At 42.3% G+C, this 21,753-nt stretch overlaps 1 protein-coding gene across 7 annotated transcripts; it reads right to left on the bottom strand.

The window, feature by feature from the left end:
* Positions 1-648: 648 nt before the first annotated feature.
* Positions 649-20,720, bottom strand: GPR12 (G protein-coupled receptor 12). Of its 7 annotated transcripts, XR_014852671.1 has the most exons (4): positions 20,563-20,673; positions 13,666-13,754; positions 8,719-8,833; positions 649-1,172 (listed from the first exon to the last, which is right to left on the bottom strand). XR_014852671.1 is itself a non-coding variant. In XM_085062527.1 (2 exons), the coding sequence occupies exon 2, from the start codon at positions 19,980-19,982 to the stop codon at positions 18,978-18,980; it is 1,005 nt and encodes a 334-aa protein (XP_084918653.1). In that variant the 5' UTR covers positions 19,983-19,994; positions 20,563-20,720; the 3' UTR covers positions 14,053-18,977. The 7 variants fall into 7 exon arrangements, 1 of the variants encoding a protein (XP_084918653.1); XR_014852667.1 differs by lacking the exon at positions 8,719-8,833 and having other exon boundaries at positions 649-1,227; positions 13,666-13,759; positions 20,563-20,679; XR_014852669.1 differs by lacking the exon at positions 8,719-8,833 and having other exon boundaries at positions 13,666-13,759; positions 20,563-20,679.
* Between the last annotated feature and the right edge of the window lie 1,033 nt (positions 20,721-21,753).

Genomic DNA, 21,753 nt, shown 5'->3' with positions numbered 1-21,753 from the left:
TAGTCTCCACTGTGGAATACATTCCACATGGAAGGGATTCTCCACACACCTCCATTTCCACAAGTGTTCAGGGGGTGAAGTAAGCATGTGTCCCCCAAGTCTCACTTTCTACACCTTCCTGAGAACTTCCGTCCTACCCAAAGCAAAGAGGTTTGGTGGCCTTTGGTGGCCAGTAGAGTAATCCAGGTCAGAGAGCCCAGGCTTCAATGACACGGAGGGACCTATTTTTTACCCTTTTTGTGTAGGTATGGTTTTTCCCCCCACACATGAAAAGTTAGGAAATAATGTTTTTCTTTTAAGGTGAAACCTGGCACAGTTTATAACCCACATTCTCCTAAAGACAAGCCTTCCCCCATCCTCCCCTGATCTCCAGACTCTCACTGGCAGCCTCACACCCTCCAAGGCTGAGTTGCTGAGGGTTTGTAGGGCAGCTTCTGCTCTGTTTCAGGGTGGGCTCACAAGTCCTTAGGAGTGAGCACTTGGGGTTTTCAGTGACCAACTGCAAATAAATTGGGGACATGTTTCTCTGTCTGGCTGATGGAGAAGGAAGCTGCCAGGTGAGCAGGTTTTGGCTGGGCAGGATGGTGGTGGGCCCACTGTAATTGGTCCAGATAGCTGATATGGAGACTTCCATCAGATATTTTTGAATATGAAAGTTTCTAAACATGCATGCAATATAAGTCAGGGACAAGTTCTTGTTGCACATTCAAGACTTTCAATGAAAATTTTCAACAGGACAAAAACCTAAAAGTAGTTTAAACAGGTTCCTAGCAAGGGGTTTTTACAAGTGGCTGGGACAGTGACAAATGAGCTGTTACCTCACTTACTCAGGTGGTTTGGTCAATTGTAAAGGCAGAGCCAGGATTTCTATAAACTGTGGATGTGTAGTATTTTGTTCTATTATAGCAGCAAAATTGTATTATATCTAGAGAGATAATGCCAGACATAATAATATGGAAAATAGTATTAGCGAATATATATTAGTTTAGCAAAGTACCAGCTGCCATAGAAAATGTTCATGTCATAACCATTAGTATTTGGTTAGTAATGCTGGCAGTGGCAGGTTTTTTTTCCTGCCTTTTTTCCCCCCGTGACTTCAGCATTGGTATTCCTGGCGACTGGAAGGCTCACTCCATCCAGAAATTGTGCAAGCTTTTCTTTGTAGCTCAGTCCTACGGAGGACAGGAAATCTTTAGGTTACTTTGGTGCTCTTGGTTCTTTTCCAGTCTGTGAATAAAAGAGTCAGACATCAAAGGAATAATGGATCAGTCACCACCAACTAGACTGATACCCTCAAATTATTTCAAGTAGAGAAATAAATCATGGTGAACTCATAATTGTGATTGATAGTTCTGTTTTTCAATTTGCATTAAACACAGGTTATCTATGATTCTAAGGTGAGGACCATGGTATGTTGTGCTAGGTACCCTGCACACACAAAGTCCTGTTTGAACTCCTTCAGATGATATGGCCCTGCAGACTTGAAGTATGTCAGCAACTTGGGCTGGAGCTGAGTGACTGTGAGCTGTTTGGTTTGACAAAGAACATGTTTTAATGGTATTGGGAATTTTTTCCCAGTCAGAATCCAAATACTAATGCTGCCTTGCACTGTAACTCTGATCTTTGTGCTGTTCTGGTGTATCTGTTGAGTAGACTGACACAAATGTGTAAATTTTTTCTTTTAAATACTATTTCTGCCTCTGATACGACATAAATGCATTGTGGGCAATGAAGACCTTGGTGTAATTTTAATTAATTTTATTTCCAGTGCTTATGCCCCAAGGCAGATCTTACTGTAATGCTTAAAATTTTAAAATGTGTTACCTTCTGTGAGGACCCAATGTTATGAATAATGGGGAAAATACTTAAAATGATGAAGAGCATAGCGTAAAAATTGAAAAAAAAGAAGGGGCTCATTCTTTCTCTGCCCTTCCCCTTTGGTAGGCACCAAAGTTATTTATTACTGTTCAAGATAGCAGATATCAAGAGGCAGAGAAGGAAGATCCAGTATGTAAGTTGTGGAGGCTGTGTCAATGTCTCTGCTGTGACCACGGTCATTGATTCCTTTTGTTTAACACCAAAAACATCTACTAGATCTTTGAGCCAGACCACCAGTATTTTATAAGCTCTTTTAATCTTTCAGTCATTTATTCTTCTACCAAACCCAGTAGTTTATGCTTGGCTCAAGCCATCCCAGCAGCTGATCTACATGTCAGGAGATGGAGATCCCCCCTTTCCTAGGGAGTGTCTTCCAGTGCTTGGTCTCTATCTACCTCCTTGTTATGACCAAAAGATAAGACAAGGAGTAATAGGTACAAATTGAAAGAGGGGAAATTTAGGTTGGATATTAGGGAGAAATTTTTTACTCTGAGGGTGGTGAAACACTAGAAGAAGTTGCCCAGAGAAGCTGTGGATGCCCCAGCCCTGGCAGAGTTCAAGGCCAGGCTGGATAAAGCCTTGAGCAACCAGGTCCAGTGGGAGGTGTCCCTGCCCATGGCAGGGGGATTGGGACTGGGTGATCTTTAAGGTCCATTCCAACCCCTTAACATTCTATGATTCTATGATAATGCTCTGTCAAGGCCTAAGCCTTCCAGATCACGGTATGGACCCCCACAGGTGTGTCTCATTCTCTGTGAGAACCACAGGGTAATTCAGGTCGGCAGGGACCTCAGGAGATCTCTGATCGAACCTCTGTCTCAAGCCAGGGTCAGACGAGATTGCTCAGGTTTTTTTCCAGCAGAGTCCTGAAAACCTCCAAGAGGGATTGCACAACCTCTCTAGCCAACCTGTGCCACTGCCTGGCTATCCTGATGGGGAAATTGTTTGTCCTTATATCCAGTCTCCTCCTCACGTTTTCACTTGGGCCTGTAGTCTCTCAGCATGCACCACATGAAGATCCTGGATGTTGTCTTGGTAACACCCCACAAGCATTGCTGGGTCCTTGTGAAGCCACATCTCCTCCAGGCTGAATGAGCTAAGCTCCTGCAGTCTCCTCACAGGCTGTTGTGCAACCTCTGACTTACCTGTATGGGTGTGTGTTTATAAAACAAACACCTTAACACCCAAATTCAGCACAAGGTGATGCCAATTTGTTGAGCAGCCTGATCTCTGTTATCTTGATGACAATTTGAGTATTATAAAGCCCTTGTAGGTTAAAGGACAGATGTTTTATGTACGTTTTATATAAATGTCAGAGCTTCCCATCAGTTCCTCTCCAGTAATTTCATCTTCTAAATTTGATTTTGTATCAAAACTCAGGCATCAAGATCAAAATCCTTTCCTCCAGGCTTGTCCAAGCTGAGTCCCTCTCAGCTACCCTGCTGGTTTCTAAGCTTTTTTTGTCTCACAGTTATCTGAAGTACCATCTCCATACCTGACCAGCTACCCAGACCTCTCTTTCTCCTGATGGTGAACCAGAAGGAAAGCAAAGCTATCAAAAAGTTTCCACATTGCTTCCTGAATTCTTTTACAACGTTCACTGTAGATAAGATGAGCTCTCACATAACACAGGCACCACCTCATTACCCCATTTATTTCTGGAACACCATATCCCCGCCGTGATGCTGTGCACTCAGAAGCAACATCCTGCTCTTCCACTTACATATTTGTTCTGGTTTTACCATCAGTAACAAACCCGTAATCTCTCCCGGGCAGGATTTTGTTTCGAGTTCTGGTTCTCACAGTCAGCTGCTACAACACAGGGGCAATTACAGTGCCTGACAACTGCTGCCAGGTGGTTTTTAGATGGAGTTTTAAGGATTGCTTTTGACTTGGGAAGCTGCAAATGGCCTGTGACTTTTCTGCAGGAAACTGTACCTCTGCTGCAGTTGAACCAATAGATGCTGGTTGCAAAACATGTCTTGGGCTCCAGCTTCACTGGGAAAGAAAGCATCTGGTAAAACCCTCATTGGAAGTGAGGCCTTTAGTAACTTTTAATGGGTCAAATAACCCTTAGGCCTCACAGATTTTAACCTGATGCACTGCCCAGAAACTCTCAGTTGCTGTCTCTCCCCTTGGATTTTCCCTGGCTCACACTGGAGGCATATATGCAGCGTGCAAGGGAGGTGGTGCACAGTGCCCAAAGCATCACAGAGTCTGTGAAGTATCAGTATCATTCCCTTACCCCACTCCTGGAAGCCTTTCAAACTGCTATCTCTTTTTTACACTGCTGTTTGCTTGTTATGCCAGCCTGTTTTACACTTTTTTATGTTTTTATGTTAACCTTTATAACTGCTATATGGTGGTGCACTCGTCCAGATGGTATAAGCTACTGTCAGGGAGACATACAGGTGGTGTGATGGAACCTAGTTTTTTCCAGGAGTGGAAGTTGTTCAAAACTTTTAAATAAGTGTTAAATTGAATGTAATAATTTCCTTTAGACATTAATCCCACAAATGCACAGTGACAGAGAGCACTAGTCTTATCTGCCACATTCTCACAGCAAACACTTAGGGAAGCAAGAAGGAAGAGCAGCAGATATTTGTGTTTGCCACATGCTTGATATGACCTCTTTGAGCTCACTCTGCCATCTGTTGTGAAGCACTTTGCATGTGTTTGTCAAGGCTTCTGTGTCTTTCAAAACAGTATTTCTACCTTATCATAAATGGTCTGAATTATTTCATATATGGCCCCATCTTTCCAAGTATATTGACATCTTTACAGGTACTTAGCTGCTGCTCAGGATTTTTGCTGCTGACTTCCAGTGTGGGGCTTGGAGCCCTGCTGACTTTTGTCTCAGAACAGCTTTCCAACAGGAAGCACTCTCTACAGTGATATAGTATCACGCAAACTATTCACAGGGGAAACTTCACCTACGGCTGCAACGCAGCTGCGTCTGATGTTAAATATGGAATCCACTGATATTTTGACACAAGGGGAAGACCTGTGCTTGGGGAAGTCCTTTTATCATATGATTAAGCTGTCATTTAAATGGTGTGAGAAATAACTTCTAAGCAGAGGAAAAAAGAACAGTCTTTTTGCAAATGACTGCTGAAGGTGAGGTGATTGAAAGGGACATAGAGCAGCATTTTGTTCTGTTTTTAACTTGTCTTTAATGAAACATTGTATCATTTTGTGAAGCAGCAGAAATTATGGAGATTCTGCTGTTTAGATCTCTGGAGACAGAAGTGTGTGATCAATGACTGCTCATTAAAACAGCCTCTAATAGAATCAAGCAGAAGCAGAAAAACACTGAGGAGAATAAGGGAAACTACTGAGCTCTGATGAATGCTTTATCTCATCTCTGAAGAATGCAACATTCCTTGGTAAGGCAAATTAAGAGTAAATGCGAAGGGAAAACATTGAATTGATACGAGCTGGAAGCCAATAAGCTGTTGTGGGTCTGCTGTGTGTGCACTCTTCCCAGCACAGCCTCGCTGCATGTCCTCAGGGCAAGGCTGCCTTATGACACACACCCAGCTAGCCAGGTGAATCCTAGAGGGAAGATGCACCACGGATGACTGACCAGCAAACATATCCTGGACAGGTAAATGTCTGTTCCTACACCTGCTTGCAACCTAGGATCACCAGGGAAGGAACATCAGCCTCCCAGAACAGTGCCTGCTGCAGTCTGTCCCTCACACCAACTCTCCCCAGGCCACAGGGGTGTGGTGACCACAGCAGCAGCAAACAGCATCCCAAGGAACGGTCTCTTGGCTCCCCTTTTGCCAGCAGAAACAGCCAAATTTAGCAAAGGCAGGTTGCTGCTGCCATCTGAGCAAGGCTACCGCTGTTCCTGGGGAAGAAGGCAGCTTGTGAGCTCGATTCCACAGCTGACATGCAGCTGCTGAATTTCAGCCAGCCTGAACCACCCTGTGATGGCAGGCACAGCGGTTTGCAGATCTAACACCAGACACATCTATTGGCAAGCTTATGTTTTTGTAAAGGCTATGCACAAGCTGTGGCTTGATGGAAGGCAAACAGTTTCCAGAAAAAGCATGATGGAGGAAATGGACCGAACATTAAGAAACCACACCATTTTTCTATGACCTCTTCCTAGGAGAGAGTAAAAACCAAAACCAACCTCAGCACAGAGAGCTCCAGGGACACTAATATAGGCTGTTTAATTAAGCAACAAAACCCAGATCTGTTTTATTAGCTCCCACAAAAAGCTGTGAAGGGATTGGGAATCCGGCATTGACAATAAATCCTGGAGCCCATCTGAGCAAGAAACAAGGCTGCAGTAGGATCCAAAGCATCAAGGGAGAGATAAGCTGCTGCTGTGTGGCTCTGGCTCAGTGTAACATATGCTGCCTTGCCAGGCAGTGAACTCAACCAGATCTGCAGAGTAATAGAGCCAAGGGAGTGTCTGCAGGCTGTGCAGGGACCACCCCCTCCACTCCAACAGTCCCCTGGGCCAGCAGGAGTGAAGTGAGAGCTTGCCCTTGCTTCTCTCTGAAAGCAGTGGGGCTATCTCATCTGCTTGGATATCAGGGAGTGTTTTTTTCTTGGGCTAAACTGGCAAATAGCAAATGCTTCCTTCTCCAGCCCGAAGCACTGGCAGACGCATGGTTTGCTTAACAGTAACTTCCATGAACGTCCCTGCATTGCCATCACCAGTGGTACCATTGAGAAAGTCCAGCTCTTGGAAAAAGCAAAATGGGAGCTGGAGGCTGCAGCAATGGATGCCATGTGAGAGAGAAGTCCCCTCTTTGTCACCCCTCGCGCAAAGGTGGAAGAGTAGGAATAGCCAGGGGAGTGAAGGAAATCCTGAGGTTATTTTGAGATGTTGGACTCTTCTGCCCCCACATAGGCTTGTCTAATGCCTGAAACTGGAGTTGTGAGGGCTCTCTCCCACTTTAGGTCGCCATATCCTCAGAATTCCCTTTGTAAGCTGAATGATTTGGAATGCGTTGATCCTTGCTCTGGAAACTGTAAGTGTGTTTTTGATCTTGACAGCTCAAAATGATGATGATGGCAAATTCAATGTATCTTAGAAAATGTGTTTATATAGGCTTTCTGTCAAGCACCATTTAAATGCCATACATCATGATAAAAACGAAGGTGAAAGCAACTCTGCTAGGTCACTGGATGGAAGACAGTGTCCTGGTTACATTAAAATATCTTTTGTTGTCAGATAAAAAATGCCTGTATTGACAGGCCACCAGCTTTACAATTAGTGCAAAATACGGTGATGAAAGGCTTTGGCAGATATGAAAGAAAATCCCAATAAAATTCACAAGCAGAATATGCTCAAGGAAGAGCTGATCTCCAGGTACTAACCAATGTTGGTTGTAAAATGCTGTACAGCAGTGGGGTTGCTCAGCTCACATCCACATTACAGGAATGCAAAGTAGTAACAACCCCATGGAGCATTTTTGTTATGAGGATAACATTTCAATTAAAAAAAAAACAGTAAAAAGAAAAATTAAATTTGAGCTGCTAATTTTAAAAGCAATTTTAGAGAAAAAAAAAACCTTGGAAATGCATGATTACAGATAATTTCAAAATAACTTTTAAATGGAGGATTTAAAAAATATCTGCAAATGGAGTTGTCTTTGTCATGCATGCCAGATTGATGATCTCTCCTGTAACATTTTCAGCAATGAATGTAAAATCTCCATTAACTGCACAGGGCTCACGCTTTACATACACATCAAAGATTCATGGTATAGGACAGTGGTGAGGTAGTAGACACTCTGACATCCTGCTATAACTAAGATTCACAAGAATTTCCTAAGAAGGTAAGATGCTGCACTGTGTCCAAAAGTCCATCAAACACAGCAGCCCATCTCTGGTGTGATTTACAGACACTTAAAGGAACCTGGAATGATGCAGTCAAGTACCCTTGAACTAAAGAACACTGAAACTACACTTTTTAATTTCCACTTGTGGACCCCATATAAAGAAACTTTGTTTTGCTTACTGTAGCATGGAAATTATTTCATGTCCTGACAGCTTTCAACAGTTTTATCCTTGTAAGTGGCCATTTTTTGTTGGCCACATATGCTTTCTGTTGCATACCCTTTATTAATACTTCTGTTACCCTCTGCTTAGTTTCAGACTCAGCTGGCATACCTGATATCCACCTATAGTGCATAAAGATGTATACAATTTGCCCTCTTCTGATAATTCCACCTGTTAGGATGAGATATGTGGAAGGGGCCAATACAGAAATGCCAAGACATTTGAACCATCCAACCCTGCTATTCCTGGCTTGTTCCTGGTCCTCCTGACGGCAGAAGCTGGTTAAATGTGCACTGTATGGTCGAAACAGGTTCAGTTTATTGTCCGACTTCAGGGTCCACCAATCAAGCCCTAGCTGATCCCCAAACAGCCAGGGCCAGAATATTTCCATATTGGCTTCTCCAGTAGGTGAAACATTTATTTCCCCTCTGTCTCTCATGGTATTTTTCCAATTAATTCTTATTTCTTTTCCAATTTAGTAAAGCTGATGGCTGAAAATTCCTAAGGGTCTCTATTGTGTAGCTGTAGCTCATGTTTATTGTGAGCAAAAAAACATTTATCAAATACATCCTGATCACTATTGTGCTGCAATCCTTTTGGCTGTAGTTTAACCACATAGAAACAAACTGGGTCTCTAATTCTGCACCATGACACCAATTTCTTCATCTCTAGACAACAGAGGTGGTGCCTGAATGCCTGATGTGAGAGGTGGAGAGGACAGCTGTGTCTGGCAGAAGTAAGATCTCCTCCAGGATCCATCTGACAGTAGTTCTGCACAGTATAAAGGATGTAGTCTCACTCTTGATCATTTACCTGGATATCTGTCAGTCACTGTACTATTTCTGTCACAAGCCACATTTCAATGGCTATGGTACACAATAGTCAGTCCTATGGTTAGAGATGTAACTCATTCCATCAATTTATATGCCTGGAAAAGAAGATGGGTGTTCAAAAAAAAACATTCAGAGGAATTAAGATACACATTTTATAAAAAAACTGATTTGGAAAATGAGACGTTCCACCATTTTCTTTTAGCCTGTCTAAAACAGTCAAATTGGATATACAGAGCTGTGATCATGCATCTGATTTTTCAGTTACTTAATTCTAAGATTAGGACCAAACTTCTAAAAAAAAATCTAGGTTAACATAGTTTCTTACTTTCATAGTAACTTTCACCTCTCCCAGTGAATGACTGCTAACTCAAATATTAAGTATTTACATCCATTTAGCAAGACCAATTTAGTAGAACCTCTTATAATCCATACTGCATTTTGTTCCCCAAAACTGAGTGCATACAATGTTAATAAAAGGCAGCGTGTCAGAAGAGAATGCAGAATAGATAAATTAACTTGAATAAGAAAGGTAGACATGGAAGGTCAATCTGGCCCTTACTTGCAACTCTACATTCAAGAATTCCTGTTAGCTCTGCTTTCAGAGTTTTCATCTGTAGTGCCTTGTATTTCCTTCTGCAGTGTTAGTAGATGCAGGGGATCTACAGAAGTTCAACTTAAATTTGCACATCTGGATTTAATCCCCCAGGTCTAGTCAGTGTCACCTGTCATCTCTTGGCACTGGAACATACTTAGATGTTATACTTGTAGAAAAGATATAGTTTTGTTATTTGAAACAGAATGGGGAATTCAATGAAATGAAACAACCAACCACTTCTTTTTTAAAAAGGAAAATTTATTTATGGCTACATACACCACATATAAAATTAACATTTAACTGAAACATGTAATTGTTTCAATAATTTATGACTAAACACAATGTTGACTACAAAACTGTACAGTTTATATTTAGTAACCAATTCTTACAGCTTAGTGCAATTGTAACATTTTATAAAGAAAATAATTTGTGCCTTTTTTAAATAAAGTGCATTAAATGACTATCTTGTATACAACAAGAAGCTCTGTAGTTGCAATTCAAAGCTTTAAGCTTAAGGGAAACTGAGGCAAAAATGTTTCACTTCCTGTTAAAATCACTTCATACACTGGCAAGCTATGGTTCAAACTTCAACCACAGTTAAATTAAAAAAATCAAAACAAACCAAAACAGAACTAAATTAGTATAAGAAATAACCACAGGCCTTTATGTATGAAACCAGTAATTGGTTCTCATATGAAAAGCACAACATGCAGAATTTCAGTCCACCTGGCTCCTAGTGAGATGTGTAGCATGAGAACTATCCTCCATGCAGATGCTTTTGCTAAAGCTTTTAGAATTCAGCATGGAACTACAGTACAGTCAGCAGTATCAGGTGTCTGCCTGAATCATACAGTATTTACTAGGAAAAGTTCTCTCTGAGGATTTGATGAGATGAACATAGTAAACTACAGGTTATTTTTAATTGCATTTGGCAACAAAAAACATGGGGGTCTAGTTAGTAAGCCTAGAACATTACAAGTGGTTCTACTAGCCCAGGGTATTCTGAATTTCACAGCCTGAAGTTAAAGACAGAGTTTACAGCTTTATTTCAGAGGCATACTTATAGCACTTACCCTATGAAATTCCATTTGTAAACACATTTACAATCAACTTCTGTAGATTTTGGCTGTGACAGTAAAGCTCAGACAAAGCAAAGAAGAACTTTAGCCCCAAAGAGTAAAAAGCTATTGACATCAAAATGGATAGAGGTGTAAAGTGTCTGTCTCTCTCTCTCTAGAAACAATGACAAAACCAAGAACGCCCATTTCCTTTGGCTGGCTCTGGCTAGGGCCCAACAGGAAAGTCCATATTCTTCTCCACCAGCATACATTTATGGAACTGCTATCAGCTTCAATAAAAAATATATTATAGCACATGCAAGTCGCCCTAGAGATTGCCTGACTATTTTGCTGTATGTGTAATCCAGGCAGTTTACCTGCCTCTTCAGCTGCAATACTCATTCCACACTTTTGGCACAAATCACACACACTGTTCCTGCATTCTGGAAAAGTGCATTTTCTTCCTAGAGGGACCAGGCTGAGTTCAGAAGCAGATTACTGTACCTTCAGCTGCCCAGCTCTGGGATAGCTGCCGTGTAAAAAGCTGTGTGCTGGAGTGTGCTAACTCCCAGCAACCACTCACCCTCCTCCTCCTAGACTAAAGAAACTCTCTGCTTATACTCAGGGCAATAAGAAAGAAAAGAGCTCCAGTGTGGCTGGAATGTGATTGAAGAAGGCTCCCTGTTTTCTACCATGTCTTCAGAAAGCTCTGTGCTGAGAGCAGAGCTCCCTTCCAAACCCATCGTGCTGTGAGCTGAGACCAACACTGCAGAAAAGCCTCACCTCTGTGCTCTTTTCTCGTGAACCCTCTGGAACTGAGGCACCACAAGGTGGATTGAGTGTTGGTTATATATTATGGGGGCTACATTGTCAGAGGGCAACCAAAGAGTGGCAAAACAAAAACCCATGGATAGGGCACAACTGCCCACACTCCATGGGGACAGAACCTTTTGTCCTTTTCTGGATGTGGCTATTGCAATTTTCGAAGGGCCAGGTCATGCTGCTTTCATTTGCATACCATAAAGTATCTCATTCCTGAAATAAGAAGAAGCCAAATTCCTCATTATTTTGGTGGGTTTAATCTTAGTGAACACTGAAGTAAGAGGAAAATTCTGTGGGTGCCATTAAGTAATCAATGGATTAGAGCTCTATACCTTGGCCCTAAATCTCACCTAGACCTTTTTCCTAGGAAACTCCTGAAGTATATACATACTTTGTGTGCCCTTTAAAAATGAATGCATAAATTTTTTGAGAAGCTCTAATATTCCCCAGGTTAGCATCAGCCAGTGCAAGATGTGCATCTGTGTGCCATGACTGTGTGGAATCATGATCTGTGCAGTCCTGTTACCAAAACACCTATGAAAGACAGATAAAGAGTGAGCAAGAGTGGAGAGAAGTGTGTGGAGAAAGTTATCTGCTACATAGGCCCATGCTTGTGACAAATATCCTTCCTGCATTCTGTACCATCTGTGGTCAAAGAACACATTGCTGTAATCTCAAAGCTGGCAGTGGGATTGGTCCAAATTAAAGACATGAGAATTTGCTTCTCTTCGGAAACCTCTAACCTGTCTTTGTTTGCTGAAGTATCAGTTTCCACTGAATCTTTCAGCGTTTGCAAGACTCATACAAGTTGGGCAATATTTTTCTTTAATCATAAGCAACTGCCTCAGCAAAGAGGCTACACTTTAATCACATCCACAATGAAGGTGTAGAGCATAATATATAGCATGTCGTACATATAAAAATAAATATAATAGTAATAATAATGTATATATATATAAAATAATGTATATATATATAATATTTAAGTATGTAATTATGCTATTTAAAAGTGATAGCTCATCATACTTAATCAAGTTAATGGCACACTAAAATACTCTAAGAAACTGTTTCTCTATTCAGCATGTAATATAATTAGTATGTTAAACCTGGGCATAGGTATTTCCTTTTAAGAATAAGTTTATACTTAAAAGAAAAAAAATCCATTTTGTTGGCATCTATTTCTTAAAAGTGGAAGGCCCCTCCATTTTCTACAGTAAATTATTGCAGGATGCAGTCTTCAGCATGTGCAGTTAGTATTGGCTTGTTTTTGCCTTGTGAAACCAGGACTAGGCCTGTGCTTGGACATCATGGTAGATCATATGGTTGGGATCAAATGGTTAGAGGAAAGAACAACATTACCAGTGTAAAGAAAACAGTAGCAGGCCACTTGTTTTCCCTCCCCACAGGTGAATCAGACATTTCCAGTGTAAGGAAAATGCTCACTAATGTTGTTCAATGAGAAAGTGCTGCTGATATAGTTGACTGGGTTATAACAAGTTATTAAAAACTTTGTAAATAAGCTCTTACCTAGGAATGCACAACTGTACTTATGAAAGGCAGGTACTTAGAATCATTTAGATTGAAAAAAACCTTTAGGATCACTGAGTCCAACTGCAAACCAATGTTTGTCTTGAAACAAAATGAACTGTTTGTCTTGAAACAAAAAGCACTGCTGGGGGCTGAGATGGTGGGGAGGTGAAGGAGAAAAAAAAAAATAACCCAACCTGTAATCCTATGGCCATCAGTTGAATTACTAATACACTACACTTGTAATTCAAGGAAGCCCCTAAATGTGCAATGAACGTCCATAAGTACTCCATGCTTTTTGAGAGGTATGTGCTACTTACAGATATCAGACAACTAAATCCATTCATTAGTTCTGGGACAAAACACACTTCCCCCTACCTGGGAGGGGGAAACACATAATACTGCCTTGTTCAATTAAATATCTGGCATGTCAGCAAGTGTGTAAAAATTGCCTTGGCATATGCAAAGTACCAGACTAAGCTTTGGGGAGGTGAGGACAATTTCCTTAAAAGCCAATTCAAGGTATCTGTGACGGCAACTTTAACTGACTGTCGTTATTAAAATGAGTTTTACTCTCTGAACCAATTTGCAAAGAATCTTCACTGGAAAAACCTCTCCCTATCCTTTCAGTGGGGCACTGAACTAGTCTGCATCACAGCAGTGACACACTTATTAACTGCAATATGGTTTCATCTAACCTACATTCAGGTTTCGGTTTTTACCTTCTCTTCTACAAGAAGTTTGTGTAACAGTGAAATGTGCAACTCTTTCTTCTTGTGGGGCCTACAAGATCACAATAATTTAGTGAATAAACTGCAGCATGGACTTTTTTAGTGCAAAGGCATACTGTTTTCAAAGAAACATTTACTGCAAAGTTACAGGCTCAGCTGCTCTCCCAAAGAAACAGAAATACATGATGGCTTACTGTAAAATAATCTGCTGGTGGTCCTACTTTGAATTTTCATCATTTTTCCACACAAATCCTCTTCTGATTTCAAGTGGAGCCATGCGAAACTGTGCTAACAAGACAAGTAATAATCTGAATAAAGCATGGGACAACATTTTCAAGGAAGGTGGACCTCACTTCTGATCATATCTCCTCCTCTCTGCTCTCTGAACACCACTCAAGAAGGGCAGCCACACTGCCAGCCTCAAGGACACGGGACAGCTGCACCACGCCCTGCAACAGAGGCAGCCCCAGGGGCCTTCTCGGGTGCTCTGTGTACCTCGGGCAAGGTTCCAAAAAGACAGTTCAAAACAACCTTCTCACAGGGGATGCATTTATTCAAGCATCTTTCCCAGCCAAGCTCAAGCACCAAACCACAAAGTCTTCCATCTCTCATCTTTCATCATCTACTTAATATGAATGTAGATATCCTTGCAGTTCATCCAGATTTCTGATCCATTAAAAGGAACTGCATATTCTTGATCTGAAGAAGACAGCAGCACCCAGTTTTAAGGGGTAATTTCCTCTTGTACCAAAAACGTATCTTCAGACAGGAGACCTTTCAAGTTTATTGGGAGTACCATCATTCTTTCACTGACAGATGAGGGAGATACACATGCCTAATTTATCTTTCCTGATCTATTGCTTATTCATGAGATATAAATTATACCACTCCCTTTTAGTTCCTTCCTTTCAGTTCTCTACAAGGAGAGATTGAGAGACCTTATTTTTTGTCCATTGAACATCTCTGGACTACCACTAAGCCAATCTAGAACCATTCAGTGTCTCAGATAAAGTGCCAGCATACCTGGGTTTTTAAATAGCAACTACTCTGTCCAACTCTTATTTTTATTTATTTATTGTACAGAGAAAAACCAGATGATATATACTTTCTCTTCATAAAAGTCAGAGCCAACATTTTGAAAACATTGCTCTGAGTGTTACAGAACCACTTTTTAAAAAAAAATTTTGAAGTAATGAGTGCATAGCTATGCTTCAGGAACTTGATTTGTAGCAATGCTATTTTATCCCAACTTCCAGTCACACAGCAGGTTGCTTATCACCTTGGGGAAATGAAGTCACATGTATTTTATTTTTAAAAGCTAAAAAATCCCTAAGAAAATAAAGCAACAGAATAATAGCTCTTTGGCAGCAGCATGAGCACTGGTCTAAGCCAAAGTTCACTGCCGTCCATAGAGGAGTTTTAGTGACTCCAAGATGCCTCAAGGCTGGTCCCTGAACACTAAAAGATGGATGCAACTGCTTATGTCACTGAGGATCCATGGCAGGAAGATATAGCAGCAATATCAGGCCTTTCAGTTTGCTTCCAAATAGCCTGGGTATTGGTGGGGGTTTTCTTCACTGATATCATAATCAAGCTGTCTTCAGAATGGGCTAGCACCATTTATCACTGTCATCTTGATGAGCACGACAAATTTGGGTATTCTTGGGATTAAGTTCCAACTGGAAATCCTGAATGCTATTAAGTTATCCACAGAATGCTGTGCAGCTAAGTGCCAAACAATGAAAAGAATAAAACTCCCCACTGCAGTACATAATTTTTCAGCAGATAGCACAAATTCAGGACCTAAGAATTAAGGTAAAATGTTATTGCTGTGTAATTCTATTCAAGAACTCAATGATTATAACACAAATCAACCACAAATAATGTCCCACATTGGTCTGATAGTATCTGCTTAACAAAGGAAGACTTATGCGTACTGGAAGTCTTTATGCAAGTTACTGGTCTTTGTCTAAAGTATATATTGCTTCCTCTCTATTGCTCTGAGTTTACTCAGCAGTTTATAGTATCCATATCATGGAGGATTTTATTGCTCTTGTGCTAAAAACATATTTTTCCTTATTGCTGAAATACTACTAATTAGGGGAAATGGTTTAAAAAAAAAAAAAAAAAAAGAAGACAACTAAAACCAAAAATCCTCTCCCAAGCTTTGAGGATGAAGATATGAAAAACTGACCACAACAAATTTTTCCCATCAAGATACAACCTGTTACTAACTTTGGGTCAACAGTGTTAACAAATAAGCACAAACTTCAATTCTTTAAACTAAATTATGTAACAAGAAAAAAAAAATCTTTTGTCATTAAAATGCAGATATGAAAGCTACTTTACTGTACACAGAATGGCAAATCTAACCCCCCTGGTCTTACGCACTGTTGCTGCTTGACAGGACAACAAAATATCAGAAACTGCAAGTTGGCTGGATTTCTGCCAGTTTCAGGAGGACCTTGGATGGATATTGGCACCTCACCAAACACAACTGGGGCCTCCACTGTCATTCTGAAGTGTTTGGCTGTCAAGCAATTCTTCTGTGCAGGTGAGCAGATTTGTACCCACAGCTCTGCCCCTATTTCCCAGAGCTCATTTGGAGGTGTGTTATGTAGCACCTATCCCAGTGCTGCAGACCATGGTAAAGTTTGGCCTGACGGCTGCAGGCAAATCTTTGCCATTGACTTTCAGTAGGTTTTTCTGGCCTGTGCTGCACAGTCTCAATTTAATAACATATTTCTGGAAGAAGTAAAATCCTCACAGGAGGTCACAGCAGTAGCTTGGGAGGCAGACTCATGTTTCTCATCTGTTTGTGGTGGAAGGTAACCATGCACAACTCCTCAAACAAGGGCAAATCACATCCCTATGAGCTAGCTTTGTGGGATTGCTATAATTAATCCTCCTTCCCTCCATTTGACTTGCTCTGCTCCTCAGGAGAGAAGCTTCCAATTACAAATCTCTCTGCTCTGGCACAAAGAAGAGGTCGGCTCCCTCGGCACAGTGGAGAGCCTCTGCGGAATTGAACAGCCTGTGGAGTGAGGAAGATGACAAGGACACTAGGTGAAACAGCATGAGGAGAGGGCAGGACATTATCTCCCTCTGTGCTGTTTTTCTCTGGCTTCCCTACCACACAGGTGTTGCCTAGAGAAAAACACTAATGCCTGTGAGGTTATCCAAGAGGATGAGAACAGGTCTGCAAAATGAAAACAACAGTTGCCCTCAGGACTGAACTTTGGTCACAGCTGTAGCTGCTCATCTTCATCATACTATTGGCATTTGATACAGAAGAACAAATAAGGGAAAAAGCAGAGGGAGCAAAGTTTGCATGACTTTAACTTATTTCTTCTTTTAAAAGTACCATCCCACATGATTCAGCCTCTCTACATTATCCATCTCGTGACTTTTACTGCCATTATTTCCCAATAGTTTGCATACTTACAAAACTGCACACATATGTGTCATGGATATTTATGAAGTGAGTATTTCTTATACAAAAAATTGTAACAAAATTCAATGACTAGAGTTTCATTAGCATTCAGAAATAGATAAAGAACACCAATACCCTACACTGAGCAGAGGTCATAGTTTAACTTGCTGAGCATCTGTAAATCACAGGGAAGCCAGGGAAGCTTCAAATTCACAGCTCTACTGGGTTGTGCCATGCAATTATTAAACTAATCAGATTACCAAGTGAGAACCAAATATCATGAAGGTTGAACCAAGTAAATAATGGAATTTAAACCCAGCATTGCAACTAAAATTAATTATTGCTCATAAAGTTCTCTACAGAGCCTTGTTTACAGACAACTCACATTTGAGATTCAGCTTTGTGTATAGCATATAATTCTTAACGTCACAGAAACTTTGCCACAAAAAGCTACAAGTCATCCAAATGTCCACGCGAAAAGGACAGATTCCATTTGGAAAAATCCAGACCAGCAGCGCAGTTGTCTCTACTATCTCTACTACACAGGTATATTTTTTCACTGAACTGTAAATATTGCTATTTTTACACTTGAGTTTTGGATTTTTTTTTTTAATGGAAGGTACCGAAGCAACAATACAATATGCTGACTTTGACATTCAAGGGAGTATAACCTCCTGCTGATGCCAGGGCACGAACACACTGAGCTCCCATCAACACTAATGGAAGTGGTACTCTAAACTCCCATGCACTGACATGAGGGTACACTGTAAGTTTCACGAAGACAAGTGCCAGGAAGATTTCTCTCTCTGACAATCAAGTCTTCAAATTGGAAAACAATGCTTTATTTCTAGTGCATTCTAATGTGGCTTCAGTGAAAGGTTAGAAGCAGTTTGAAATTTAACCACTCACGAGAGGAAGCTCTGCTTTCTAGACCAGAACTATAATGAAGTCCTATAATGAAGTGAACCGACGTGTACAGGGCAAAGAATGAAAATGCCAGAAAAGGAGAAAACACTGTTTCATCTTGCAGTTCTGGTTGCATATAATTATGAACCAGATATGCTCTGAGAATTTATAAATGTTGGTATTTAAAATTACATAGGGGAACAGTGAAAACAAATGGTAATAGTTTTGACTTGATAACAAATGTAGGGGAACCATTTCATGTAGTACTAAATACATGCTGCAAGCAATCTGTAGGTTATTTTATTAAACATTTCTTATACTCTTCTGAAAAGATAAACTTGTCTGAGAAACCTCGTTTTCAATCTATTACAAATGCATAGCCAAAAGAGGCCATATTGTTTCATCAATTTCAAAGATACCCCCATTACTTTTAAAATTAATAGCATAGCTCCAATGTCCCACATGCAAGTGAAAACATATGCCTGACTTCTGAAAAGGAAAGCAATGCATATCTCTTGCTTTAACATCCAGCCAGAACACATGAGAGAACAGGTAACTCTTGAAAACAATTGTCAACCTAATTCATGCTGATACGTAAAATAAAAAACTGCACAAGTACTTTCTCACTTAGAGCAAATTTGTTGCACTGAGATTATTACAATAAATACCATATGAACCAGTACAATTGGCCATTATTTTGAAGAGTATTCTCATGATATACAGATGGGGTAACAGGACTTGGCTTAGGGGTTTTATTCTGTTAAAAAAAAAATTAAAGAGGAAAAAAATATCCTAACAACAGATTGTAACATGCAGTATGACTAAATTTAATCACATAAACAATTTTAATGAAGTATGCTGTTTCAATCTAATTTTAATTAGAAAACTTAATGTAAAATCGTGGCAAACATGGCAAAGTCTGGGTAATATGACAAAAAGACCCTGAGCAACATTATAAATCTGCAAGAACACTGATTATTTTGATTTTGGAAATCTTCCTTAAACCACTCAATTGATTTCATTCGCTGGGGTTTTCTGTTTACAAAAAGGTCAGTCCATCCTGTGGTTTTTATCTGAACCCATCACGCACCATTTAATGAATGCATCTAAACCAAAGACAGAATGTCTGGAAAGTAACATGTAAAGGAGTGTCCTCCTGGCTGCCAATCAGACATCACTGGGTGATCTTGCTCTCTGAGACAGGTTAGAAGGAATACAGCCACAACAGACGAGCCAAAGTGCTTTCTGTATCTCCTGGTTTCTAAAAGCATATATTACAGGATTGATGATGGAATTGTAGGTAGCTGGCAGGAGGGTGGCATAGGTGTATATAGAAGGATAGGTGTAATCTGCTATTAAAGAATAGAGTGTAAAAGGCATCCAGCAAGCAGCAAAAGTCCCCAAAATAATGGCCAAAGTAGACACTCCTTTTCGGGTGGTCACATAGTGGGAAGTGGCCAGGAAATGGTGTTGCAAGGCAATCTGATGGGCATGGCGCATCACGATTTTACAGATCTGAATGTAGAGCTGCAGCATGAGGGCAAACATAAGCAAGAAAGAGACCGAAAGGACAGCTGCATTATTTTTAGTGAGTGGTCTGATAACACTGCAGGTGGATTCATCTCTGAGGCAGTTCCAGCCCATTACAGGCAGCAGTCCAATACAGATAGATGCTCCCCAGAGCAATATAAGCATGACATAGGTAAAAGTGACAGTCCTCTCTGAATTGTAAGTCAGAGCATAATACAGGGAGAGGTAACGATCAACAGTAATAGCCAGCAAGCTGCCAACAGATGCTGAGAAAGAGGCAACAATCAGTCCAATCGTAACCAGTTTCGTAGCTTCTGATTGCAGAAGGTAGGCAAAAACAAAATTGATGATCAATCCAATGCCCGCTAAGAGATCTGCCAGCGCCAGGCTGCCTATTAGGAGGAACATGGGGGCGCGAAGACTGGGATTATGGAAAATGATCAGAACCACAATGGCATTTTCGCAGGAGATAAGGGTCCCTGAAGTACACAAGACAATGTCCCAGGGGTTTACCAAAAGCTCTGGCTCAGGGTCTACGGCAGGAACCAGGGAGGAGCCTGCAGCTGAGGCATTCTCTGTAGAGCTGGCTTCTACATGATCCTGAGGCAGCCAGCTCAAATTAACCTTCAGGTCTTCATTCATTTTAACCCCTGTCTTCTTCAACAGAAAGACATTGTTTTTAATGTTCAGCCACAGCACCGGATACATCACCCCCCCGGAGCATGCAACGCCCTAGACAGCAACACCAGCCTGATGTGCAGGCAGGCACTTGTTACATAAATGTGACAATAGAAAATAAAAACAAAAACGGGGGAGGGGGAAGGATATTATAAACTGCCCGAGATAATCCTCCAAGGGACTGATGCACGGAGGCTGAGTGATCCTTAGGGTAACTTGCGCGGGGAGGGAGGCACGGGCACGGGCGGCAAACCATGAAGCACTCCAGCCCCCTTGAAAGCCCGCAGTTTGGGGTGGGGGCTGGCTGCGGGGCGGCTAAACCCCGCTATCCTGCAGCCACGATCTCAACGCCGATTATTTTTGGTCACGGAGGGAGCGGACACGATGGGGAAGAAGAAGGGGAGGGGGAATATGTTTCACCGACCCCCAGTGAGGAAACCCCGCCCGGGCTGGGGCAGAGTGGGGCGATATCCTCTGAGAACTTACAAACTCGACGCGGACACCACACACACACACACACCCCGCACCCCCAGCGGCGCTTCACCTGGGCTGTCCCCCGGCGGCTCGGAGGCAGGCAGGCAGGCAGGCAGGATGGATGGATGAAGGAGGAGGAGGAGGAGGCACGGCGGGGTCGCCGCGGTCCCTTCCAGGCGCCAGCGGGGCCGGCGCCGCGCGGGGGGAGCTGAGGGCGCAGCGCAGGTGCGCGCCCCCCCGCGCGCCCGCGCAGGGCGTGTGCGTGTGCGCGAGCGGGTGAGGGAGCGCGAGCGAGGCAGCGAGGCACGGAGGGAGTGAGGGGGCGGGGGCGCGCCTCGTGCGCGCGCGTGCGCAGGTGCGCGCGGCGGAGGCGGTGAGGGCACAAAGAGGGCGGACGCCCCCGGCCCGCTCCTCCTCCGCCGAGGTGCCGCCGCGCCCTGCCCCGGGGCCCTGCCGGCCCGCTGGCCGCCCAGGAGCTGCCCCTCGATGGTCTCTTCAGGGACCAGCCGGCTCTTCCCTTACAGCAAGAGCCTCCTGAAAATTATTGACGTGAAAATTATACTGTGGCGGGGGTCAAGTGCTGGCGGCACGGGCTTGCCCAGAAAGGTTGTGGTGTGTCTGCCCTTGGAGGTAACTCAAAAGCTGATGGCATGGCCATCCCTGGTAGTGTGTGAGGCCAGGTTGGATGCGGTCCGGAGTTACCTGATCTAGTGGATGGCGTTCCTGCCCACAAGAATTTGACACTAGATGGTCTCTAAAGTTCCTTCCAACCCAAACTATTCTACAGTTCTGTGGTCCTGAATGACCTGTTGTAGCTGACGGTGCTTTGAGCAGTGGGGCTGGACCAGCCCATCTCCAGAGGCACCCTGGAGCCTCAGCCATTCTGTGATCCTGTGGTCTACAACCATATGGAAATGAATCACAGGATCACAGAATCAATTAAGTTGGAAAAGACCTCTGGGATCATCGAGTCCAACCTATGACCAAACACCAGAATGTCAACCAGACCATGGCACTGAGTGCCACAGCCAGTCTTTTTAAACACCTCCAGAGACAGTGACTCCATCGCCTTCCTGGGCAGCCCATTCCAATGACAAATCACCCTTCCTGTGAAGAAATTTCTCCTTATGTCTGACCTAAAGCTGTCCTGGAGCATCTTAAGATTATGTCCTCTTGTCCTGTCATCTGTTAATTGGGAGAAGAGGCTGACCCCCACCTGGCTACACCCTCCTTTCCAGTAGGTCCTGAATGACCTATTCTC

This window comes from Lichenostomus cassidix, chromosome 1, assembly GCF_008360975.1.
Source record: "Lichenostomus cassidix isolate B80296 chromosome 1, HeHo_3.0, whole genome shotgun sequence".
Taxonomy (NCBI): domain Eukaryota; kingdom Metazoa; phylum Chordata; class Aves; order Passeriformes; family Meliphagidae; genus Lichenostomus; species Lichenostomus cassidix.
This window is presented reverse-complemented; position numbering and strand designations above follow the sequence as displayed.

What these genes read in the sequence shown, in the direction of transcription:
- GPR12 (XM_085062527.1), bottom strand. Translation starts at nt 19,982, where the DNA reads ATGAATGAAGACCTGAAGGTTAATTTGAGCTGGCTGCCTCAGGATCAT.